This window comes from Streptopelia decaocto (assembly GCF_964273445.1).
Source record: "Streptopelia decaocto genome assembly, chromosome: 17".
Classification (NCBI taxonomy): Eukaryota; Metazoa; Chordata; class Aves; order Columbiformes; family Columbidae; genus Streptopelia; species Streptopelia decaocto.
Genome location: NC_138672.1, coordinates 1,878,604 through 1,902,718, shown reverse-complemented (window position 1 = coordinate 1,902,718; position 24,115 = coordinate 1,878,604). Strand labels below are relative to the sequence as shown.

At 49.8% G+C, this 24,115-nt stretch overlaps 1 protein-coding gene across 8 annotated transcripts in view; it reads left to right on the top strand.

Annotated features, from left to right (window-relative positions):
• The window catches only part of EXD3 (exonuclease 3'-5' domain containing 3), a 301,277-nt gene that overhangs the window by 75,553 nt on the left and 201,609 nt on the right, over positions 1-24,115 (top strand). For 2 of the 8 annotated variants that reach the window (XM_082067865.1, XM_082067864.1), the window contains 2 exons: positions 5,991-6,107; positions 21,081-21,145. The exons of 3 other annotated variants lie outside the window; for them this stretch is intronic. In XM_082067865.1, coding sequence (XP_081923991.1) covers positions 5,991-6,107; positions 21,081-21,145 — 182 coding nt within the window. Of the gene's footprint in view, positions 1-5,990; positions 6,108-20,926; positions 20,947-21,080; positions 21,146-24,115 lie in introns of those variants that run through there. 3 more of the 8 variants (XM_082067867.1, XM_082067866.1, XM_082067870.1) reach the window with 2 other exon arrangements.

Here is a 24,115-nt window from a genome sequence, read left to right as displayed (position 1 = left end):
GTTGTGCTCCGTGTCCGTCAGACTGTTCTTCTGCTCAGCACTGGGGCAGGATGACTGTCACCGCTTCCCTCAGCATCTGCCGGTGTCTCCATCCATCAGCTGAAGTGTCGTTCAGCACATACTGTTTCTAAATGATACAGTCCTGGCTACGGAGAGATGGTTGTGTGTCCCGAGGAGTTAAGGAGGAGGTTCTGCCTGGAAAGGCTGCCTGTCTTAAGGATAGACGCTGTTTTAAAGTTGCTTTACTGCTTAAAAAATCAACCTGGCTGATGCTGACATCAGTCTGTGCATCTGCATCCTTTCAACAGCACGTCGGCTCCTGCTCGCGGTGCTGCCGCACCTTACCCTGGCCATGCGGTGCTGCAGCACCTTACCCTGGCTGTGCGGTGCTGCCGCACCTTACCCTGGCTGTGCGGTGCTGCAGCACCTTACCCTGGCTGTGCGGTGCTGCCGCACCTTACCCTGGCTGTGCGGTGCTGCAGCACCTTACCCTGGCTGTGCGGTGCTGCCGCACCTTACCCTGGCCATGCGGTGCTGCCGCACCTTACCCTGGCCGTGCGGTGCTGCAGCACCTTACCCTGGCCATGCGGTGCTGCCGCACCTTACCCTGGCCATGCGGTGCTGCAGCAGGCCGGGATCCTGCCTGGAGGAGTTTTACCTCAAGTTGGAGCCTTGTCTTTGTGTGGTAGAGCGTATAAAACCCAACACTGGACCTGCCTACCCTGCAGTTCATTGAGAAACGTGTATTGCTCCTCATTATATAATTAATAATGTGTATCTGTATATGTTATAAGGACAGAGTGTGTTTTGGCAGAAGGGAGCAAATGGTAAATACAAATATCTAGTTACCTGAGGTATGCAGGCAGAGGTTGGGTTGTGGAGGAGAGAAACAAGGTACTTGGAGTCCATCAACTCTCTGGCGTTTCTGGTTATCACGGTGAGTGGTGGAGTACAAACCGGTGCTGGGAGGACGGGCTCGAAGCCGAGGGGGGTTTGTTGGGGATTTGCCGCAGACGGGCGCGTTGTGTCCGTGATGTGACACCCGCGGGCAGCAGCGTTCGGTGGCCCCAGAGCGGCTCAGATCAAGGCAGAATGGCGGGTTTTTAGGCAGCTCAAAAACTGCTGAAGGTGAATCTGTCTTTCTGGCTGGGGAGTGTTGATTTGCACGTATAGCAGAGGCCTGTGGCGCGTGCTGTGCCCACACACGCTCCTGCCGGGCCCAGCGGCCACCGTCCCTGTTGGATTCCAGGGAGCGGTGCTGTGTGACGGAACTGGAGCCTGTGGCTCTACGGAGCATTCATTTAACCTTGTTTAATTTTGCCTAAGTGGAGGAAGGCTCTCTTTTCATGTTCTTCTGGATGCTCTTTGTACTGAGCTACACAGACATTGGGAGGGAGAAGAGTTTTTCTAAATTGTTTTTTCTTGGGGAAAAAGAAATGAAGATTTATTACCGGTTCTTCCTGTCCAGGGCTATACCTCAGAAAAATCTTCTGTAAAGCAATTTTCAGCTTTTACTTCAAGAAGTACGGAGCAAGCGATCGGTAATTCGGCATAACAAAAGTTCACGCAGTTCAGAGCTTTCGTGATTACAGAGGAGCTTATTTTGGGATTTTTTAAATGTCCTAGACACAATTAACAGAATTTCTCAGCGAGGGGAGTGCAAGCCGGGGACTCTTCAGCAGATGTAATCACTCAAGGAAAGCTTTGTTTGGCTTGGCTGGGTCCTGCCTTCGTTCCACGTTCTTTCATCCCACCGCCGGGCTTTGGCTCTCAGTCTATTGCAGTGTCTGTCTGTCTGTCTTCGTCCCTGTCTTTCTCTTGCCCGACCTGCCCTGCGTTCTCCTGTGGGCCGAACGGGACAGCGTTAACCTGGGTCAGATGGACAGAGGGGCCCTCTGGCTGTCAGCGCCCTCGTGCTCACTCACGTCCTGGAATTAAAGGCCAGGGGTTGGTCTGTAAACCAGCCAAACTGGAGACAATGACTGGGGTTCCATTTTGTTCCTTTGATGCTGACTTAAATATGTGCACCAAATGGGAAAACAAAAATCATGTGAAAGTAAGTAGAAATCGCTTTGTTATACACATCTGTTCTACCCTGTGTCTTCTTGATGGAGTGGAGCATCTCCCGTGTGAGGAAAGGCTGAGGGAGCTGGGGCTCTGGAGCTGGACAAGAGGAGACTGAGGGGGGACTCATTCCTGGGGATCAATATGGAAAGGGGGAGTGTCAGGAGGATGGAGCCAGGCTCTTCTGGTGACAACCAGTGACAGGACAAGGGGCAATGGGTGCAAACTGGAACACAGGAGGTTCCACTGAAATTTGAGAAGAAACTTGTTCCTGGTGAGGGTGGCAGAGCCTGGCCCAGGCTGCCCAGGGGGGTTGTGGAGTCTCCTTCTGTGCAGACATTGCAACCCGCCTGGACACCTTCCTGTGTAACCTCATCTGGGTGTTCCTGCTCCATGGGGGGATTGCACTGGATGAGCTTTCCAGGGCCCTTCAACCCCTGACGTTCTGGGATTCTGATCACAGGTAGCAAAGCTTGGCCGGTGTTTCCTAAAGGACTTTGGAAATCAGGCCTGCTCTGGGAGATCTGATTTGTAAATGAAACCCGTTTGTGGTGTGGGGTTTTGGTAGCCCTGAGAAGATGCGGCCCGTGCAGCTGGAATCCTGTGGGTAAGAGGAGGCTGCGCAGGTGGCAGCAGCTCCAGGGACAGCTTGGGGGACACGGAGAGTCCCCGTGGCCCCTGGTACCAGGAGGGTCTGTGCCTTCACTGGGGGCTGCGAACTGGCTTTGCTGAGCTGCTGGTACCTGGCTAGAATAAGTAAGAACTATTTATTAACAGATGGATCCATACTGATGCAAAAAAGAGGCAGGTGAGGATCGGGAACCTGTTCTCGTTTCCTTGGGGTTCTGCCAGGAGACTTGGGGTAAATGGTGTCACTTCCCAGTGCCCGTGTGTGGAACAAGTGCAGCATCTTCCTGCTGTATGAACTGTCACCTATAGCCCAAGGTGCAGCTTTGTGAGGAAACCAACACCTGCGCAGTATAGAAAGGGAAAAATACAAACACAGAGAGCTGTTGTCTTCGGATTGTACGTGCTGTTGGCAGCTCGTGCTGATGGTGCTTCGTTCAGGGCTGCTGCTTCGGGAGACATCTTGGTGGCATCATTGACGTGCAAGAAAGTGCTGAAGTGGTCACAGTACGGACTGTCGGAGGATTGCGTTTGGGCGGTCAGCACGGCCTTGGCTGCACACGAGTCTGGTGGGGAGGTTCCGGAGATCTTTATTTCAAGTGTCTTTGAAATGAAACTGTGGTGGTGGAGGTGAGCAACCACTCGGAAAGGATTTTGTGTAACTGCAGCTCACAAGCACATGCAGTGTTGGGTTGTCCAGGTGGCTCTGTGTCCAGCTCGGTTATGGTTCTGCAGTGCCGGGAGGGCGGTGCAGACGTCCCGACGTGTCTCTGGTGCTCCCGGAGGAGCGAGGCCGACTCTTCCGAACCAGCTGCGAGCTGTTCCGGCTCCTGGAGTCTGTTGCAACTCCCGAATGGGAGATTCTCCAGACAGCACAAAGAACCGTCAAACGTAGATATTACATCCAGTCATATCTCACAGTGCGCGATCCCGTTTCGGGATGGAGCTGTTGTGACAGCGCACAGGCACTTTGATCTTTTAATCCTTAGCAACTGCGTGGTGCTCTCCTTGGAGAGCCCTCTGTCCACCTCCCACTCCCTGCAGCTCGCTGGTTCTGTTACTGAGGCTGCGTATTTATTATCCTTCACTTCAATATCTGACTGTACTCGTTTTCTATTTTAAGACTTCTTACATTCTCTGTTAGCTCATTATTATTCTAACCATGTGCTCAAATAGGTCTGTGGTACCCAGTGTGCTATAAACCAAAGCATTGTTAACAGGAGGTGCTCAGCGCCGGGCCGTGTGTCTCACAGTGCACAAGGACACCATTGTGGTGCTGAATGACCGCAGCGCTGTGGCGTGTGGTCCGGTTCTTCCATGGGCTATGATGACATGCAAAAGGCCTTAATGGATATTGTATTTTAAATTACATTAAATAGGTGACGCTATGAACAAGAAAGTACGTGAAAGGTTGTTCAACTTCCCAGTTAACAGCTAATTCTTGGGCATCCCAAGCCAAAATATTGAGCAGGTTTATTTTTCCTGTGAGGCTAAAGACTGAGGAGACTTTAAATCGGGTCCTCGGTAATTCCTGAACAGGAATGACCCCTCGGGAAGTCAGGCTGAAGCGTGATGTCCTTCTCCTTCGTATCTTGTTTGACTCCATGTGAACCATTCCACTCTGAGTGGTTTATATGCTCCAAATATCTTCTAAAACACAGAGGGATGTCCCACTTCCAGCCTCCCACTTACCTGTTCCAGATTCCTTGCTGCTGGTCCCATTCGCCCTGCTTCTTCTGGGCTTCTCTAATGTACCTGTCTCTGCGTGCACCTCAGCCTTTCTCCGTGCTCCTGAGGATTTCTTCTCTTTTCTGCAATTAAGTGATATTTTAAAGCAGATGCGAGTTGACACTGGCTCACCTGTGGTGTGTTCAACCAGTTCCCAGTTACATTCTCATCATCTTGATCAGTACCCTGGGCTGTGTCACCAGCCCCGTGGGCAGCACATTTGGGGGATTCTGCCCCTCTGCCCCGCTCTGTGAGACCCCCCTGCAGTGCTGGTCCAGCTCTGGGTCCTCAGCACAGGACACACATGGACCTGCTGGAGAGGGGCCAGAGGAGCCACAGGAATGACCCGAGGCTGGAACAGCTCTGCTGGGGGACAGGCTGAGAGAGCTGGGGGGTTCAGCTGGAGAAGAGAAGCTCTGGGGAGACCTTAGTACGGCCTTTCCGTACCTAAAGGCACCTACATGAAAGCTGGAGAGGGACTTTTTACAAGGCAACGTTGTGACAGGACGAGTGGTGATGGCTTTGAACTGAAAGAGGGTGGATTTAGGTTAGATACATGGCAGAAATTCTCCTCAAGGAGGTGCTGAGGCCCTGGCCCGGAGCAGCTGTGGCTGCCCCATCCCTGGTGGGCTCAGGCCGGGCTGGACGGGCGCTGAGCAGCCGGGGCTGGTGGAGGTGTCCCCTGTGGCAGGGGTGGGACTACGTGATCTTCAGGGCCCTTCCAACCCAAACTGTTCTGTGATCTTGCCCTGTATCTGGATGTTTCTAGCTGGGTGCATTGCCCATGTGTACGGGGGACAAGAGCACGGGTGTGAAGACTGGTGCCTTTCCAGAGGTGCCCCTGGGATGATGTTGCACTTTTGCGGTGTGAGCTGGTTGTCAGCTCCGAACCGCAGTGTTGTCCTGGGCTGTACCAGCTCGTGTTCGTTAGCGGACAGCAGTGATTGCGGCTCCGTACTCTGCTGTGTGATTTGGGCACGCTGCAAATTCCCTTATTGATGAAACTGTGATGAGGAGTGAGAAGGTTCCTTCTCAGGCACAGATGGACTTTTAAAATGCTCCAAAGCACCTGTGATGTTTACTCAGGTTGAGTGAAAGCCCGTGGGCCTGAGAGTTGCCTGTGCAATGGTGCTCATTGCCACAAACCACTTTACAATCCTGCCGGTGTAGCAGCAGGGCCGCTGAGCACCCTCACTGTGTACCCCAGCCCGGCCCTGAGCTGATTATGGTTTCCAGAGCAGCGGGATATTGCACACTAAGCTGTTTTTCTCCATTTTGATTCAGCAGTGTAACTCAGTATCTCACACTAAAAAGACTTTCCATTGGTATTCATGGCTCATATAACAGCTCCTCAACTGTTTCCTGCGGGTCGGAGGGAAAGGCTCTTTCCATGCATAATTTAATCACATTCAGCAGTGCAGCACTTGGAGGGTTTTTTTTTTTCCCACAGAAAATCTATAAGATCTTGTTGGTTAAATTTTACACTTTTAGAAATGTCCGTGATGTTGCTTATCTTGTTCATTCAGATAAACACCTCTCAACATCCTGTTTTTCTTATGTCGTATGAACAGGAAGAGAACGATTGTTCGAGATGTGCGTCAGTCAGAGGGGTGAGCAGGCGCCGCGTCACCCTCCCCGTTGCCATAAGAACCAACAACCCCCCCAGCACGCTGCTGCTGAGCTGACAGGTATCGCTTCTCCTCTGCCCGACCTCCCAAGAGCTGGGGCTTTAAAGTCATGTAGAGGACCTCTCAAAGATTTTTAATTGTATCGAAGAGGGTGCACCTATAAATTTTACATATGAATAGCTATTGCTACTTTGATGTTAAGTGACGGTGATATCTTTTATTCAGCCTTGTATCTAGTTTCTACACTGAAAGAACCCAGCGCAAGCTCTTCAGTCGGTGGGAGCACAGCGTGAAGTAGCGAGCAAGTTTTTGGCAGAGCCCGCGTGTGCCGTCTCTGGTGTGTTCTAGAACAGAACGGCTTGAGCCAGCAGCTGGTGGAAAAGCCTTTGGCTGTATTGGCCACCAGTGTCGCTGGAGCCAAGAGGGCCCCGTGTCCCGGTGCACCCAGCACAGCACGGCCAGCCGGGCAGGGGGGATCGTCCCACTCTGCTCTGCGCTGGGGCGGCCTCCCCTGCAGCATCCACTGTGTGCAGGGCTGGGGACACAGGAGAAAAGGAGATAAAGCTGCTGGAGAGTGTCCAGAGGAGGGACGGCAAGTTGGGGAAGGTTTGGAGGGGAAGCCGGATGAGCAGCGGCTGCAGTCCCTGGGTTTGCTCAGCTGGAGCAGAGCAGCCTGAGGGCAGAGCTCATGGGCTGCAGGTTCCTCAGCAGGAGCAGGAGGGGCAGGGTGAGCTCTGCTCTGTGACAGTGACAGAGCCCAGGGAACGGCAGAAGATGAGCCAGGGAGGGGCAGTGGGACATGAGGAAAAGGTTCTTCCCCCAGAGGTGCTGGACACTGAACAGGCTCCCCAGGGAGGTGCCACGGCCCCAACCTGACAGTGTTCAAGAAGAGACTGGACACCGTCCTCAGACACACGGGGTGACCTGTGGGGTGTCCTGTGCAGGGACAGCAGTTGGAACCGATGACCCGTGTGGGTCCTTCCAGCTCAGGACATTCTATGATCTGTGATTGCAATCCCCTGATGATGACCTGGAGGGAGCAAATTTGGGGCACATTTGAGAGGAATTGGTCTTGTTCCTGGCATCTCAGCACAGGATCTTCAAAAGCAGCTACAAGAGCAAAGATCAGTTTGAATAATGTAGTATTTGAAGATTCTTGTTTTCTCTGGCAATGTTAAGTGTCAGTACTGGAGAGAGAGCATCAGCATAACACTGTGAGATGTAATTAGCCATGGGAAGAGGTAGTTATTTTGCCATTATTTTCTTCAATGTAAGGAAAATAGCAATTGCACTCTGCCTGTGGAGAGCTTGATTTAGCCTGGACAAATGGGTCTTCTCCACGTTTTTTACTTAAGTCTTTAAATTACATTACTTGTAACCTGAAGGGAAGCTGAAAAGCTACTTTACAAGCCATATTTTTGATGAGAAGAAAGCTATGATGTTTTCTCAACTTGGCGGCTCAGTTTGGTTCAATACGCTGCAAGAGGGGGAAAAGTGAATTTCCCCGCGCGGAGTTCAGCGGCTCCTTCAATTCCACCCTTGTCAAGCGTTGGACAATAAGAGCTGTGGGCTTTTCCCTTGCTGGAAAAATTACTTTTAGTAGTAATTGCAAGATGTGAACCTGGTTTCTAATACCCACCGTTAGCTGGAGTTTGTCCTTGGCTGACAGCTCCAACCTTTGCCAGTCAACCTGTGAGCAAAGGCAAGAATTAGAGCTGGTACCATAACCCGACTGCAGAAAGTGGCAGAAAACCTGGAGCTGCTACACTTTCGTTTTTCCTCCATAATTTTCTACCTGTAGGAAACTGGTCAGTGTGTTAAAAGATCTACAAAAGCAGTTTTTATAAAGAACAATGGCCCAAACTCCATGGAAGGAACATCAGAAAGAGATCTGTACTTAACGGCATGCACTCCTGCCCTCCCTGCCTCTTCCCTGCCTTTCGTTTTGTTAAAGCATTTCACGGTACAACGTTATAGAAAGCTCATAGGGACCCTAACTTAGGTGAAACTTCCCTTAATTAAAGCATAAATTAAGCATAAATTAAAAACTGGATTAAAATTGAGGATGTGGGCCCAAGCCCAGTGAAATGCTCCTCTTTAGTCGGTGTGCATGGAGATTTTGTGTCAGCTCCGTTGGGTGAGAGCTCCGTCCATGGAGCGGCTCCCTCAAGGAGATACTGAGGGTTAAAGCTTTGACTGAAGTAAGCTGGTGTTGCTCAGGATGGGATAAAATACCTGAACGTCTTCACTGGAGTTCTGAGCCGTTGTGCTGGCTTCTGAAAGTGGATCCATGTTTTTAGCTGTGCACTTTAACGTGTGCTTGAACACAGACTAAATACTTTACTAACATCAGCTCTCAGCATGTAAAAGCTTCTATTTCAGCTTCTATTTTTAAAAGCAATTTAGTTCTTATTGCGATAGCTACAGAACAAAGTTTCCTTGAACCTGCTTACCTGTCGTCAGTGATCTGAATGGTCTCAGCTAGTCAGAAAAACAACACAAAAGTGAATTCCTGCCCTGGTGAAAGGGTTATTTTAAGATGCTTCTGAAATGCCGGCAGAAAAGCTGACGTGTTCTTCAGCCTCAAGCGGTGTTTCTCAGGTCTAGATTTCTTCTGACGATTGGGTTATCCAGCCACAGATGGAAACAAATTCTGTGGCTGATGTTAAACACCAGGATCAGCTGTGTAGGGAACAAAGCAGAGATGCTGGGATCTGGGTCGGGATGCCCTTGGTGCCCTTCGCTCGCTGCTGGGATGAAGCTGCAGCACGTTGGGTTCTGTCAAGGGCCGGGTTGGCTGGTCCATACCTGGGGTTCAGCCCCGGGACCTCCCAAAGGGAGATGATCTGCTGATGCTTCCTGGGGACACACGAGTGGCAGCGGATGCCGGAGTTGTGCAGATGAGGTTCTGGGGGACACGGGGCAGCGCCAGCCTTGGGTTATGGTTGGACTCGATGATCTGGAGCGTCTCTTCCAACCAAAATGATTCTATGATTTGAAGAAAATGTGGGAATGGTGTTTAAGCAAGAATCGAACTATTGTTACTGTTCTACAAGGAAAGTTGGATGGCTTCAAAACATTTTTAGTATCAACAGTTGTTCTTTTTTTTCATGGAAAACTACTTAGGATAGTTAAAGGTTCTTTGGCTTAGAACTCGGGGATTTCCAGAGATGTCTGGATGGGAAAAGATCTGTGTACCTCTTGAGCTCTGTGACACTCCGCATCTGCTGCTCCGTTCCCAAACCGCAGCCCAGTCCTCTAGACCTGCTGCTGTTCTCACAGTCTCAGTACCAAGTAGACAGAAAATAATGACATATGTAAGAAGTTGCCCCTTTTATCCCCAACAATATTAGTTTTCTACACCTTTACAGGCTTAATAAGCTTGAAGAAAGAAGTTGTTCGTTTTCCAGAGTGCTGGAACAAAACCCGTTTATCTTTATCATTGAAGAAATGCGCAGAGCTGTTGGCTAAAGTAAGTAAAAGTAGCTTGGCTGAATTTTTGGTGGAAAAGAAATAGATATTTTATGATGAAACTGTGTTTTTTGCTTTACGAACACAGGAACTCGAGATGCGGTTTTGGCGGGATGGGGATGGACCGAGCGCCGTCTCTTTGGTCACCTCCCTGTTCCTGGAGGTGAAGGTGCGGGAGAGGGTGTAAAATGGGGACGGGAATGGGGGGTGCAGTGCTGTCCCCCGACTCCCATCAACCTGCAGCTCCGAGTCCCCTGTGCCGGGGATCGTCTTGGTGCTTAATAACGGCGCTACTGTAACCCATGATGGGTCATGGCCCATCCAGCAGATGAGGAAGCCATTAAAAGTGTTGCCAATGACTTGCAAAAGGTTAACGATTGTTATATTTTTAGGCCTTTATTAATATGGATTTCATTACCTGCCTAGAAAGCAACTTCTTTGTATTATTGTTAGAATTGCCGCTTGTGTAACAATAGGTGTATTGAAAGTATCCAAAACTGACTATTTGTCTGAGGTGGTGACCCCTGTGTGCGTTCAGACCAATGTGTGAGACGTTCTCCTTCGCCGCTGTGTGAGGGCAAGGGACACTCTGTCCCCCAGGAGTGAAACACAGAATGTGCTGAGCTGGAAGGACCCACACGGATCATGGCGGCCAAGTCCTGTCCCTGCACAGGACACCCCACAGGTCACCCCGTGTGTCTGAGGACGGTGTCCAGTCTCTTCTTGAACACTGTCAGGTTGGGGCTGTGACACCTCCCTGGGGAGCCTGTTCAGTGTCCAGTGGGTCGTCTCGGGCACCACGTGAGGATGTGCCCGAAGCTGGGAAACTTCTGGGGTCGGTTTCATATCATTTCTTTAGTTGGCACCAGATCTGCAGGGCATGTTCTGTGCGTGAGCTGCACGCAATCCCTGCGTGATGGTGCGCTGGGGGGAAAGTGGGCGCCCTTGGGGCTGCGCTGGGGGACGAGGGTCCCGGTTTGGGTGCTGAGCGGTCCCGCCTGCCCGGCCCTGTCTGCTCAGCAGCTCTCCCTCCTCCTCATTGACAAAAAGTGCTAACAAAATAATAGGAAAATGTTATTGGCTGTTCCACTCGGACAAACCAGCCTTTTCTTTTAATGAGGGCGCGTTTTGTTTGATCTGTGTTTTTTGGGGGGGAAATGATGAATTTTAGCCATTATGAAAACAAAAGCCATGGTTATTTGTAAGGGTTGTTTTATAAGAAGCATATGTGTGCTTTATTATTCTTTTGCTTGAAGTGTGGGGATTGTTTTCAGTTGGGAGGCGGCGTTAGAAGAATGTGAACTTCTGACTCACTGAGAAGAAGAGCATGTATTAGCAAAATTGTGAGGTTTCCTATTATGTTTTCATAACTCGGATTTCTCAGAATGGATTTCTTGCTCTTAGTTAAAAGAATGACTTTTACTGCCATTGAGAAAGACCAGATTCTTCTTCTATAAAAGCCTTTATTGCTTGCAATATACTTTTACTCTATGTGCTGTTCTTCATCGCCCTTTCTTCTCTCCGGCGTGGCAGTTTCTCAGTGTCCTGCCCATGCGGCTCATTTTCCAGATGTATTTCTGCTTGCCCTCTATATTTTGACTTCTGAGCAGTGGTGCCGGCAGCACAGACCAAGGTACAGCTTAAAATAGTGATCCCAGGAAGGGGTGGGCTCGGCTAATGGCATCTGAGGAATTCCAGCTTTTCTCTAGAAGAATCAAACGAGAAACATGAAATCAGCGTTGAATGCGTGGCCGGATGCTTTGTGATAAGCTTTTGCAAGGATGTTAGAGAAAACACAATGGGTCGAGCTAACCCTGTTATGTTATTGCTGTCACGTTAATACAAGAGATCAAACCCCGGGGCTCCAGTTGGGGTTTGCTGGGCGGTACCTGCAGGTCCACAGTGCAGTTAGGTGTTTCTATTAAATCAGGGCTGTCTGAAAGGTGGTTGAACAACAACCAGAAGAGAAACTCGTAGATACTGACCTCCCTGCTAAAGTGAAGCGAAGTATTTTCTACTGAGTGAAACAATTGTCTTGTTTGAACTGAGAGGAGGTTTTTCCCCTGCTTTGGATCCAGGGAGGAATGGGGTAGGGGAGTTGTTTTGGGTTGACCTGGCTTTTCCATCCGGCCTATGAATGGAAACACGAGCTGGTTCTGCAGTGGGAGCCGCTGCCGGGACACACGGTGGTGGCGCGTTCGGTGGCGTCAGCGCCTCTGTTCCAGCGGTTCATGCGCTGGAAGGGCCGCAGGGAGCCCAGCACGGCCCGGGCGGCCCAGGGTGCGTCACAGCACCCACAGCCCGGCCACCAGTGGAGAAATAACGAACCACTCGTGTTAAATGAGGATTCTGGCTACTGAAAGCGACCTGATGTTCATAAGCAGGTGATTACAAGTGAGGAACGTACCGAGTTTTGTTGTTTGGTTGTTTTTTCTCCTTGTTTCCCCTCCTGTGGGATGCAGATATTCCACCGGCTGTGTCAGCGCGGAAGGCGAATCCCAATGTGTGAGTGAAGAACTGGAGGAACAAGTGATGAGCGCTTTTCCCCTGGTGAACCAAGACTCACAGACCTCCCAAAAGGCTGAATCTTTAATGGTGAAATTACAGGGGAGGTGTGTGGTGTGTGGAGGTTTCCAGAGGTTTTCAGCTGCGTGTGGTTACTTCCCTTCTGAGATCTGGAGCCTTCTGTGCGGTGCAGTTCAAAGCTCCGTCGATTAGAAAGCTGCAGCTAAGACTGGAAACCGAGCCAAAGGCTGGAGCGAGCCAGACATACCTTATAAAGAAGGACCCTCTCCATCTCGTTCCTTCATTTCCTTGTTGTTTGAATTCAGCTAAACCCACATAGTTATACATTTTAAAAGCATATTTATCTTTTGTGGGAGTTAAGGAATTGGTAGCTGGGATGGTGAGTGAGTTTTGGAGGCCTGGAAATGGTACTAAAGCAGAGCAATTTATTGCTTCTGAAATGAAATAGTTTTGTGACATCTGATCCTCTTGTAAATTCTGCGCTGGAGGATTCAGTGGCGGGATGTAATTAACATTTAAATCGATCAGCAGCATTCCTGTGCCTGTCTGCGAGCGAATAGCTCGGGGTGCTTTTCTTCTTGGTGGGTGTCTCATCACTGCAGTCGGTGGAGATGGGGATGAATCACGGAGTGGTTACTCCTTAGTCACAGTGTTCTTGGAAGTGAACTGCTGTCATTCTTGGAAATGTCTGTTTTTCCTCTGCCATGAGCAAGTATTAAAGAACCTGTGACCCCGTTGGTGCAGGCGCCTGTGCAGGAGGGGACACACTGTGAATGAAAATCCTCCCCGTCCCCAAGACGGTGCCAGTTTACATTTAGAAGTAACGTGCAAAGGTGGAGAAAGATGCGTTGGAAGTTTGTCTGGGCCATAGTGAGGCCTTGGTGAGGCCAAACCGTAAATCCTGGGGTCAGTTTTGGGCCCCTCACGACAAGAAAGGCCTTGAGGTGCTGGAGTGAGTGGAGAGAAGGGAACGGAGCTGGTGAGGGGCTGGAGCACAAGTGTGATGGGAGCGGCTGAGGGACCTGGGGGGTTCAGCTGGAGAACAGGAGCTGAGGGGAGACCTTCTGATCTCTGAACTGCCTGAAAGGAGCTTGGAGCCAGGGGGGGTCGGGCTCTGCTCCCCAGGAACAAGCGCCAGGAGCAGAGGAAACGGCCTCAAGTTGCGCCAGGGGAGGTTGAGGTTGAATCTGGGAACAATTTCTTCCCCAAAGGGCTGTGGGGCATTGGAACAGGCTGCCCAGGGCAGTGCTGGAGTCACCATCCCTGGAGGGCTGGACAGACGGACATGAGGGTCTCAGGACATGGGGCAGTGCCAGGGGTCGGTTATGGTTGGACTGGACTATCTTGATGGTCTTTTCCAACCAAAACGATTCTGTGATTCTGTGGTGTTACTGGGCTGTGAGTGATATTCCTGAAAAAAATCAGTCTCTGATAAAACACCTGTATACAGCTGAACTGGTAAAGACACGATGTCCAAGAACCATAGGCCACCTTGGTTCGGGTGAACCTGCAGCTCCGATGAGGAGATGACGTGGACACTGGTTGGATAACGGGCGGTTGGGCTGCACGCCCTGCACAGCTCTGCGGTCACCTCCCTGTCCCCAAGAGCACGTTTATTGGGGGTGATATGGGGAGACCGGCCACGGGCACCGGAGATGCGAGGCAGCAAACATGGTGCTGCCAAAAGGCCACTGCAGCCCTTGCTTTGGGCCCGGTCTTCTTACCGTGGTTTCTTGGTAGTTTGCAGCTCTACCTTCTTGGCTGCTTGCTGTTTGGGGAAAACGACATTTTTATTTACCTCTCCGCTGCCAGTTATAATTTATTTGGTACGGCGCCATGTCTGTTAAGCAAAACCCTTTGTGACTTTTATATTCAGAAGGTGAATTGAATGAGAACGGGGCAGAACGGCCGTGGGCCTGCAGCGGGCACCGAGCCGCCCCTGCGCCGTGCGGGCGCAGAGCGAGCGGCGGCTGCATTTCATTGCGGGGGAAGTAAGAAACGTGATCCGTGGCACTGTTTGCAAAAATACAGGCAAATTACGGCAAGGCCATTAAATGTCATTTAGAACACGTGTTCCCAATCAGAGTGGAGAACGGGTTGGGACGCGGCGGGTGAGGCAGCGATACCCACAGAGCCGTTCCCAGCGCGTTGCACCCATCGCGTTGTGATCGGCTCAACAGCCGCGTCCCACCGTGTCCTTTGCAGCTTCTGTTGTGTGAATTACCCTTCGCTCTGCCCTCCCTCTGGAGCCAGGGAACACGGTTACATCAGCCCTGCTGCAAGGTGATGGTTTAACTGGCTATACCTACGATGGAGACACAACAGTTACCCCAAAAGTGACAGTAATAAGCCAGAATTTGCCCAAAGTTCCCAGCTCTGGGGAACAAGCCTCGTTGGGATCCTTGGGGGTGGTGGATGGTCTCTCGTCATCTGAATTTCAAACTGTTTCCAGAGAGGATTCCCGGTTTCAGTCGCAGGTTTGGTGGAGGCCTCAGGTTGAACAGAGGGTCAGGCGGCTCTTGCAGGCGACGGTTCAGCACGGGACGGGGCTGGTGCGGCACAACCAGAGCTATTGCAAGAGCAACCCAGAATTTCACAATACATATTACGTGGTACCTATATCTTGTAAAATTGGGTTTGTATCTTTAAAATGTTATTTCATGTTATCAGGAGAAATTCCATGTGGAATTGTTTTCTCAAGTTCAAAAATACTTAGGAGTGAAAGGTTTATTTATATTTCATGTACTCATTAAAAGTAAAGACAGCAAAAAAACTCCAGAAAGTGTGTAAAGATCTGTGAGTTTCTGTCAAGGGTCTGATTGCGGGGTGACAATAAAACCCTGTCAGGTGTATTGTTAACCCCCTCTCCCCCTTCCCACTCAGCACAGGTGATCAGGAGGGAATGAAGGACAGAGAGAAGAGAGCTGGAAAAATTAAAAATATTTTACTGATGCTACTACTAAGAATAGAGAAAATAATACAAAATATACAAAACCAATCTTGAAAGTCCCAGCCACTGCAGAGCCGGCAGCTGAAGTCCTGGACTGGACTCTGCAGCCAATGGAACTGGATTCAGTCTGTCACTGGCCTCAGTTCACAGGGACGACTTGCAAGGTCCTCTCCTAATGTTGCCATAAGGAAAAGGGATGAGATCCTCGTGATCTCCCACTGTTATATGAAGTATCACGTGAATGGGATGTTATACTCCGTTGGTCAGTTTCTGGTCACCTGTTTCTCGTTGCCCCTCTGGCGACATGTGAATCTGTCCTTATCAATAACCTCACATTCCATTGCTGTGTTCACCAAAACATGCATCTGGTTCTCCAGGAAAATGCAGCTCATATGAAGCTTTAGCTGACAGGCATATTCACTAACAGAGAAACTTGTTTTTAACAAAACCAGGACAGTTTCCATGGAGGAATTTTGTATCTTTTAAATTAAATCAGCTTGTTCTTAGAGATTCAAAATTCGTCACCAGGAAATGTACAGGTTCATTTTCTGAGTCCTCAAAACGATGTTGTTTCTGTTCCTCCTCAACCCCGTGAGCACACGCTTGGGGTGAACTACAGCCCTTTTCTGCAAGAAAATGAGACAAGATACATTCCGATTAGAGACTTTGATTAATTCTTAATCCGCATAACATACTACATTTTTGTTTTCGGATGTAATTTAAATGTCACAGTGTTGGGTGTACCTGTCGTACTAAAACAGGAGGTGACTGAACAGCTCTGCCCACCCCCCCAGTTGATGCATCGCCTGTACATTTCTATATATTTTAGTTTTGAAGTGCAAATAGGTTGGCTGCACTTACAGAGAGATACATGAAATAGCCAGAATGTTAATTTTCCCTTCAGAAAAATATCTCAAAGTCTTGTTCAGACTAACAGGGATTTATTGGGTGAAGGAATTCACTGATTGTTTACTGGGTGGATTGGATTTGTTATATATCCCGTTCAGTATTAATTTGCAAGGCAGAGGTGTACGCTCTCTGCCTAAAGAAGACTTAACCACTAGCATGTTGTTCTTTACCTTTCCCACCCATGAATTTCAGCTGGAATTGGCTGGTTGGTGGATGGGATCATGCATTTCAGTCACATTAAGCCTCTGCGTCTTTTAATTAGTTGACTGTAATTCTTCCAGGTCTGGGGCTGTGCGTCATTTAACGGCTTTTGTCACAAAGAGAAAGTGTTGGGAGATGTGTCCGTTGCTGGGTCCTGCTCCGGGGTGGGTGTCCCTCCTTGCCAGGGCAATTCAGCAGGATGGGTGAATAACGCAGCCGAATTTTGCAAGGACACAAGGCAAACCGGCGGCTCTACCTGGATCCAGCAGCTCTGAGCGGCGTGTGCACAACGGGCAAAGAGGATCAACAGAAAGTAGTGTATGGCTTTCCTCAAAGGCACTTTTCTAACTCAAAAATATAAGCCTTGTGGTTTATATGGTTTTGAAATGTAACCACAGATACTGAGGACTGGAAAAGATTTGATTTGGCGTCTCCTCTGATTTGGTACCAGATTCAGGGCAGAGGAAATTTATTTTCAGAATGAGAAACATTGAAAGGAAATATATTAATGTCAAAATTCTGAAAACAGGAAAATACTCTTATATTTGGAGACACTGTTGGATGAAGAAATTGAGGCCTCTGGCTGGAGTGGGTGCAGACGTGTCTCTTTGGGATCACCGCGGGGCTAGAACCTGCTTGGGTGAAGCTCTGCAGGTATTTTATGGTCTGCAAACCCAGTTTGGAGCTGCAAAAGGTCCAGGCCAGGCTGGGGATGTTCTCTTTGGCCTTGGTGCAGGAGCTGGGTGGCATGTACAATGAGGTTCTTAGGGACATGGTTTAGTGCTCAGTTCTGGTTGGACTCAATGATCCTGAGGGTTTCTTCCAACCAAAATGATGCTGTGATTCTATAATTCTGACAAACTCTCTACACTGGGGGTGCTGAGGCCCCGGTTGCCCCGAGCAGCCCTGGCTGCCCCAGCCCTGGGAGGGTTCAGGTCAGGCTGGACGGGGCTCTGGTGACCCAGCCTGTGACAGGGGGCTGGAAATAGATGATCTTTAAGGTCCCTTCCAACCCAAACTACTCTGTGATTCTCTGGATGCCCAGGTGTCGAGGGTTTGATTGCGGGGTGACAATAAAACCCTGTCAGGTGTATTGTTAACCTCCTCTCCCCCTTCCCACTCAGCACAGGCGATCGGGAGGGAAAGAAGGACAGAGAGAAGAGAGTTAGAAACATTAAAAATGTTTTACTGATGCTACTACTAAGAATAGAGAAAATAATACAAAATATACAAAACCAATCTTGAAAGTCCCAGCAACTGCAGAGCCGGCAGCTGAAGTCCTGGACTGGACTCTGCAGCCAACCGGAGCTGAATTCAGTCTGTCACTGGGCTCAGTTTGCAGGGATGACTTGCAAGGTCCTCTCCTAATGTCACCATAAGGAAAAGGGACGAGATCCTCGTGATCTCCCACTTTTATATGAAGTATGATGTGAATGGGATGTTATACTCCGTTGGTCAATTTCTGGTCCCCTGTTTCTCGTTGCCCCTCTGGCGAGATGTGAATCTGTCCTTATCAATAACCTCACATTCCATTGCTGTGTTCACCAAAACATGCCTCTGGTTCTCCAGGAAAATGCAGCTCATATGAAGCTTTAGCTGACAGGCACATTCACTAAAAGAGAAGCTTGTTTCTAACAAAGCCAGGACACCAGGGCACAGCTCAGCCCCACACGATGGCCCCACGGGGGTGCAGGGTGTGCTGCTCCCCTCCTGCCACGGTGCATTTTTATGCTGGTTTATGTGGCCTTGTCCCTGTTTGGTTTGTTTTGCTCATTGAATGGCCCTTGCTAGTCGCTGGAGGTCTATTCAGGATGTGGGAGTCTCCGCAGAATTTAACTTTTCTTTAGAAGTGCAGATTCTGTATGTTCTTGGTGTGATGTGTGAAGGTGTTTTCTGGCCTCTGCAGGCACTGTTCTGTCACTGCTCTTGCACCCGTATCTCAGTAATTGCTGCTCTTGCTCTTACTGCAGTGGCCAGAGGTCGCTCCAGAATTTTCCTGTTCTTGTCCTCCGAGTTGAGCCCAGATGCATTCGTGGTTCGGTTATGACCATTTGGTTTGCAGTTGCTGTGCTTTGTTCTTCCTTCCCTTGTATTTCTTCCTCTCTCCCTTTTGTGTTGAGCAATCGTCTGCTCTCCAGATTTGCTCTGGGAGACTTATGAAACTCCTTGTAAGGTCCTGTCCTTTCCCCTCGGATGTCCTGGCATTAGTTTTATGCTGCTTCTCTGTTTCCTTCTCGGGTGTGGATGATCAGGATCCTGGCTGGTGTTCCAGCGGGAACATAACAGCTCTGTTACTGTTATTTAACCCTGGCCCAGGTTGGCCAGAGAGGTGGTGGATGAACCATCCCTGGAGACATCCCAGGCCAGGCTGGACGGGGCTCTGAGCAACCTGAGCTGGTGAAGATGTCCCTGTCATGGCAGGGGGGGACTGGGGAGCTGGGAAGGTCCCTTCAACCCAAACCATCTGTGAATCTGTGATTGCTTCACAGTCCCTGCCAAAGTCAGGCATTTCTACTCTTGAGGGTGCCAGGAGAACCATGAGGAGGCCAGTCCCCCAAAGAAGTCCTGTGGGAGAAAGAAAAGATTAGATTTCATTCATTTCCAGAGCCAAAATGATGTGGAGCTTCCCATTTACATCTTATGTTCTTGCTGGAGAGTAGCTGGATACAATCACTCAAGGTCCATGAACTGCAGAGTCATTCCACTCTGGTGGAAAGTCAGTGTTCAAGAAGAGACTGGACAACGTCCTCAGACACACGGGGTGACCTGTGGGGTGTCCTGTGCAGGGACACGAGTTGGAACCGATGATCCTGGTGGGTCCTTCCAGCTCAGGACGTTCTATGAAATGTACAAAATGGAGTAAAAGTGATTTGACCTTCTATGGAATGGTGGGAAGCGGTGTTCCCCCTTGGACCTGAGGATGAAGGAAGAACAGCGCTGGTCCGACACCAGTGCTAATAGTTCAATGTTCTCCCTCCCTGTTCTGGAGAATCAAGTGGGAATTGCCTCTTCCCTACACCCGACTGCCCGGGGAGCAAACCCCTCTGGTTGGGGTGGATGGTTGGCCTTGTCCTGTCCCAGCAGTTTGGCGCTGGGCATAGAGATGTTCCACAGAATAACGATGCGACGGGGGCGTCCGTGCCCAAGGTCTGAGCAGGGAAAAGCTGTTCCCCACGCACCGCGACGGCAACGTGTTGAGTCGTTTAACGTTGACTGGATAGATGGTTTCCATGCATCTGCGCATCCAGACGCCGCTGAGGTCAGGTTTCAGTTCGGGGAGGTAAGGCAGGGAAAAGTCACGTAAGAAAAGGCCTCGTTTTGTTGATTGAGGCTGAGAAAGCTCTTTCAGCAGTTGAGTTACTGGCTGTGTGTGCAGCGCGGGGCGTTCCGAGCCGCTCTCATTTCCTGGATCGGGCTCGCTCCCTGCATTAATTACAGTGCAGATTTACAGTGTATTTGGTTACACACTGGGTTGCATTCTAGTATGTGTGTATAAATTTCCTTGGGAAGCAGGCCAGGAGCAGAGTGTGTGTGTGCACACATACGGCCTGAATTCCACTGGTAGTTGCTAATTTTGTGGGGAGCAGGGATCTGGATTTTCTTCTGTTTTGCTGTAAAAAGAGACTTTTCTTTTTCCAAAGGAGACGCGGGAGCTGAGAACAAGCAGCGCTTGGCGAGTTCGAGATTTCAGAGCAACCAGAGACGAGAGAAAATAGTAGTTCATGAATTGTAAAGGTGGCGTTTTTAATTTGGCTGGTGTTTCCCAGAGCTTGGTGGCTAATGGGAACACTGTCGTTCTCTTGGCTTGACCAGTGATCAGCCTGCTTCTTGAAATATTTGATCAATGAAGTGCTTTGGAGTTTAGTTGGATGAGGTGGAGCTTTTCACAGTTGAAATAACTTTTTGTGACCTGAAATATGAAGTCAGATGGGACACTAAGAAACCCAGCGTTTGGAAATGAGCTGTTTGGGAAGTGTAGAACGCAGAAGGTGATTGAGGGGATGTTTCCTTTTCAGTTTAACGTTTTTCTTTTGGCTTTATGAAAACGTAAGAGGAGCACTAAATATATGAGGAGAGCTTTTGGAGAACTCATTCATGTTTTTTACATTCATTCTTCACGTCTAAGCTGTTGATACAGGAGATTTTCATTCAGAATATTCTGAGTCACGGTTTCGTAAGTAAATGGGAATTAAGTAGAACCAGATATCAGTAAAAGTTACAGTTTTTAAAATGAAATATCCCTAAGCATTAGTTTCAGAAATACTGATGTGATGAGTAACGGTCTGATGAATAATACTGGTGTGATGAATGATAATAGATCAGCTGAATGCAAGTTCTCAAATAACCAGCTGAAAAGTCAAAGAGAAAAGTTCCAAATAACCTTCTTTTGAAATAATTGATCGCTCTTGTATATTTTTAGCCTCGCCACTAATCCCAGCAGCGCTTCCTCTCTCCTTCTCTCGCTGCCGAGCACCCGGACTCACTCAGCTCCCCGTGATTCACCCACTCGCACCTTCACCCAGGGGCTGCGCGGAGGTTGGCGCTGTGCAGCCCTTCCATTGAACAGCGGTGTGTCGGAGTGCTCTCCAACGTGTGCGAGGCGCTTTCCCTTCCCGCACCGGCCTGCTTTAATATTCCACAGGGGCAGCGCTGGGGGGGCTGCTGGGGATCCATTGGACGCGTCGCAGCACCGTGATTTAGTTGTAAATGCCCCAATACAGCTTTTCAGGGTCCGAGCCCGCGTGGGTGTTTAGTTAAGCCATGCATGGATGATGACTGTTATTTTGTTAGGGTTTCAGAGTGAGGGATTTGAGCACTTTAATCCTGACTGACAGTTGGAAGGTTGGTGGTTTCAAACGCGGTGGCGTGGAGTAGCTGATTTGGGTGAAACAATGCACCAGTGTGTCTAGGCTGCCTGTATAGAGCCAATAAATCTGGTTTGTTTTGTTTTTCTCTCCCCCTTCCCCCTCCTCCAGGCCAGGACCCGCTTCTATTGCTGAAAACCCTTCAGCTCCTCTGGACAAAGAAGGAGATGAAGAAGGTAAGGCCGAGCTCCCTCATAAGCGCATGCAGAGCATGTCCAGACACAGAGCGCTTAGGTCAGCCCTGCAATTCTTCAGCAGCGCTTTCAGCCCCAGCACACGGGGGAAGAGCCGGCGCGTTCGCAGCGAGGACTGGAAAGAAAAGGTGGCTCTGTGTGATGTGAAGCAGCTCAGGGGCGCATATAAAAGAGCTGAAGTTTGCAGGGCTGAGCTACAGAGAGAGAAAAAAAACCCAACGAAGTTGCTTTTGTTTTCTTTTAAACACTTTTTTTGTCCATTAAATGGAGGATCTTTGGGGGAGGGGAAAGAATATTTCTAGGAGCTGAAGAAAATGAGGGTTGGAGTCAGGAGAAAAGTGCTCTTTGCCAAGTGGAGTGATATCAAAGCCTTCGTATTTAAAGTAGTTTCACCATTTTTTCTGCTTTGGTTTGGTTTTGTCTCTTAGAGCAGTGAATGCAGCTCGCACTGCCTGTCTAAAATTAGCTGCTGTATTTTTATACGGTGCCCTATGGGCTCTACATGGAGACTCCTCATAGGGAGCAAAATTCATCTAAATTTAGGAGCTAGAAAACTTAACAAAACCAGTAGATGCATCAACTTGGTGCTAAGTTTCCCGTGTTTAACTCTGCATTGTTCAGGCAGGTTCGCAGCCAAGATTTCTTTCCTACAACACCCAAAAAGCTGCAGCTCACCACGTGGAATGTGTGGCTGTGCAGTGGCCGGTGTGGCTGTGCACGTCGGTGTCCACAGCGGGCGGTCATTGGCCTTGTCCACCGCACGTAGGCTTCGCATCGCTGATAGTCTGTGCTTCCCAGCCAGGATAATTAAACAGCTGGAAACAGTGAGAGAGGTGCCTTTCCAAACGGTCCGTCCCCGACGTAGACTCGAGCTCAGCAACTCGGAAGCCTTGAGCTTTCTGTCGAGTTTTCTTAAGAGCTAGAGGAAAAAAAAATATTTATTAGGTCTTGAGGGCAGTTAATCCCACAAAACAACAGCAGGAATGAGTGATCATCAAAATCTCTGTACCGTGTACCCTGGGATGTGTGTGGATTGTGAAGAAAAATACTGTGAAGAAGACAGAGCTTCCCATCGACGTGTCCGTGGGCAGAGAGCGCTGCAGCGTTCCTGCTGGGGCTGGAAACGTGAGGGTCCCCGTGAGTCACACTCGCAGCTCTGCTCGCTCCATGTGTTCCTTTCTGGAGCGACCGTCCCCACGCGATGGTGGTTTTGCAGAGTTTGGGTTTACAGCTCCCTGGGGATGGGGACAGGTCTGTCCCCCTGGGTCCCTCCTTCAGGTGGGGCTGCAGGCAGGGGCAGAAGCGTGGTCTGAACCTGGAGGATGCATTTCTGAACCACGACGATGCGTTTCTGCACCATGACGATGTGTTTCTGCACCACAATGGTGCGTTTCTGAACCACGACGATGCGTTTCTGCACCACGACGATGCGTTTCTGAACCACGACAATGCATTTTTGAACCACGATGATGCGTTTCTGAACCACGACAATGCATTTCTGAACCACGACAATGCATTTTTGAACCACGACGATGCGTTTCTGAACCACGACGATGCATTTCTGAACCACGACAATGCATTTTTGAACCACGACGATGCGTTTCTGAACCACGACGATGCATTTCTGCACCACGACGATGCGTTTTTGAACCATGACGATGCGTTTCTGCACCACGACGATGCGTTTTTGAACCATGATGATGCGTTTCTGCACCACGACGGTGCGTTTTTGAACCACGACGGTGCGTTTCTGCACCACGACGATGCGTTTCTCAACCATGATGATGCATTTTGAACCATGACAATGCGTTTCTGCACCACGACGGTGTGTTTCTGACCCACGAGGAAAGGCTGTTCAGAGAGGTGCGGATGCTGCGGTGGGACAGGCGGCAGCTGCTTCCAAGGAGGGGAGCACAGCGTGGGTGTCCCCAGCGGTGTGTGACACGTGCCTGTCCTGCTGTCACTGAGATGGGCTGATCCACGCTCAGGGCATCGCTGGCCTTCAGATCTGTGATGCACGCACAGCACATGCAGACACTTTGTTCAGGGGCAGCTGCCGCCTGCTCTGCGATGCTCAACGTGCTGCTGCTCACATCCAACCGCCCGGCTCAGAGGAGGGACAGAAACTGGCTTAAACACTGCTCAGTCTGCTCCAGTGACGTTAAATCATAGAATCACAGGGTGGTTTGGGTCGGAAGGAACTTTAGAGACCATGTATTTAGAGACCATGTAGAGACCATGGTCACCTTCCACCAGGCCGGGCTGCTCAGAGCCCGGCCAGCCCGGCCTTGCACCCTTCATGGGGCAGCCACAGCTGCTCCGGGTTGGGAGCCTCTTTGCCTTTCACACAAGTCAATACCCTCTGTTAACTTCTGTGAGTCAGCCTGTTGGTCTCAATTGAGTGACGAAGAGCGGGAGGAGGGTGTCTGTCCAATGGCCTGAGCTCGGTTCTGGCACACGGCTGTAAGAAGCGCTCATTTCCTACTCAGGAAAGACAGTTTTAAAATAGAGAAGCATCAGCAGATTGCTCTGAGCTGTGTACCTAGAAATAAGGGACCAAAACGGAGTGAAGGAATATGTAGTTTGAGCATCAGCAACATTTTCCTATTCCCGTGATCTGTCAGACTGTAGAAATCCCCCAAGGAGCATTCCCTGCCATGGGAATCGATGGAAATGGAAATGGCAATGACACGTTTGGGAGGAATCCTCTGGCAGAGCGACCGGCCGGGCAGCTCAGCACTCTTTCCTCTCTGATTTAGGTGTCTCATGCCTTTTTGTTACTTTTCCCTATACATAGTCTTTAGATTGCTGGGAAGTTTAGCAGAAGGTTTGTCCGAAGGCAAGGCTTGGTCTAGATAAAAGCAGTTGGTGCTCTGGGCTGTTGTGTCAGTGCTTGGAGATGCTCTGCTCTGCTCTACCTGGTATCTGCTGAGCCCGACCTGCCAAAGCCAG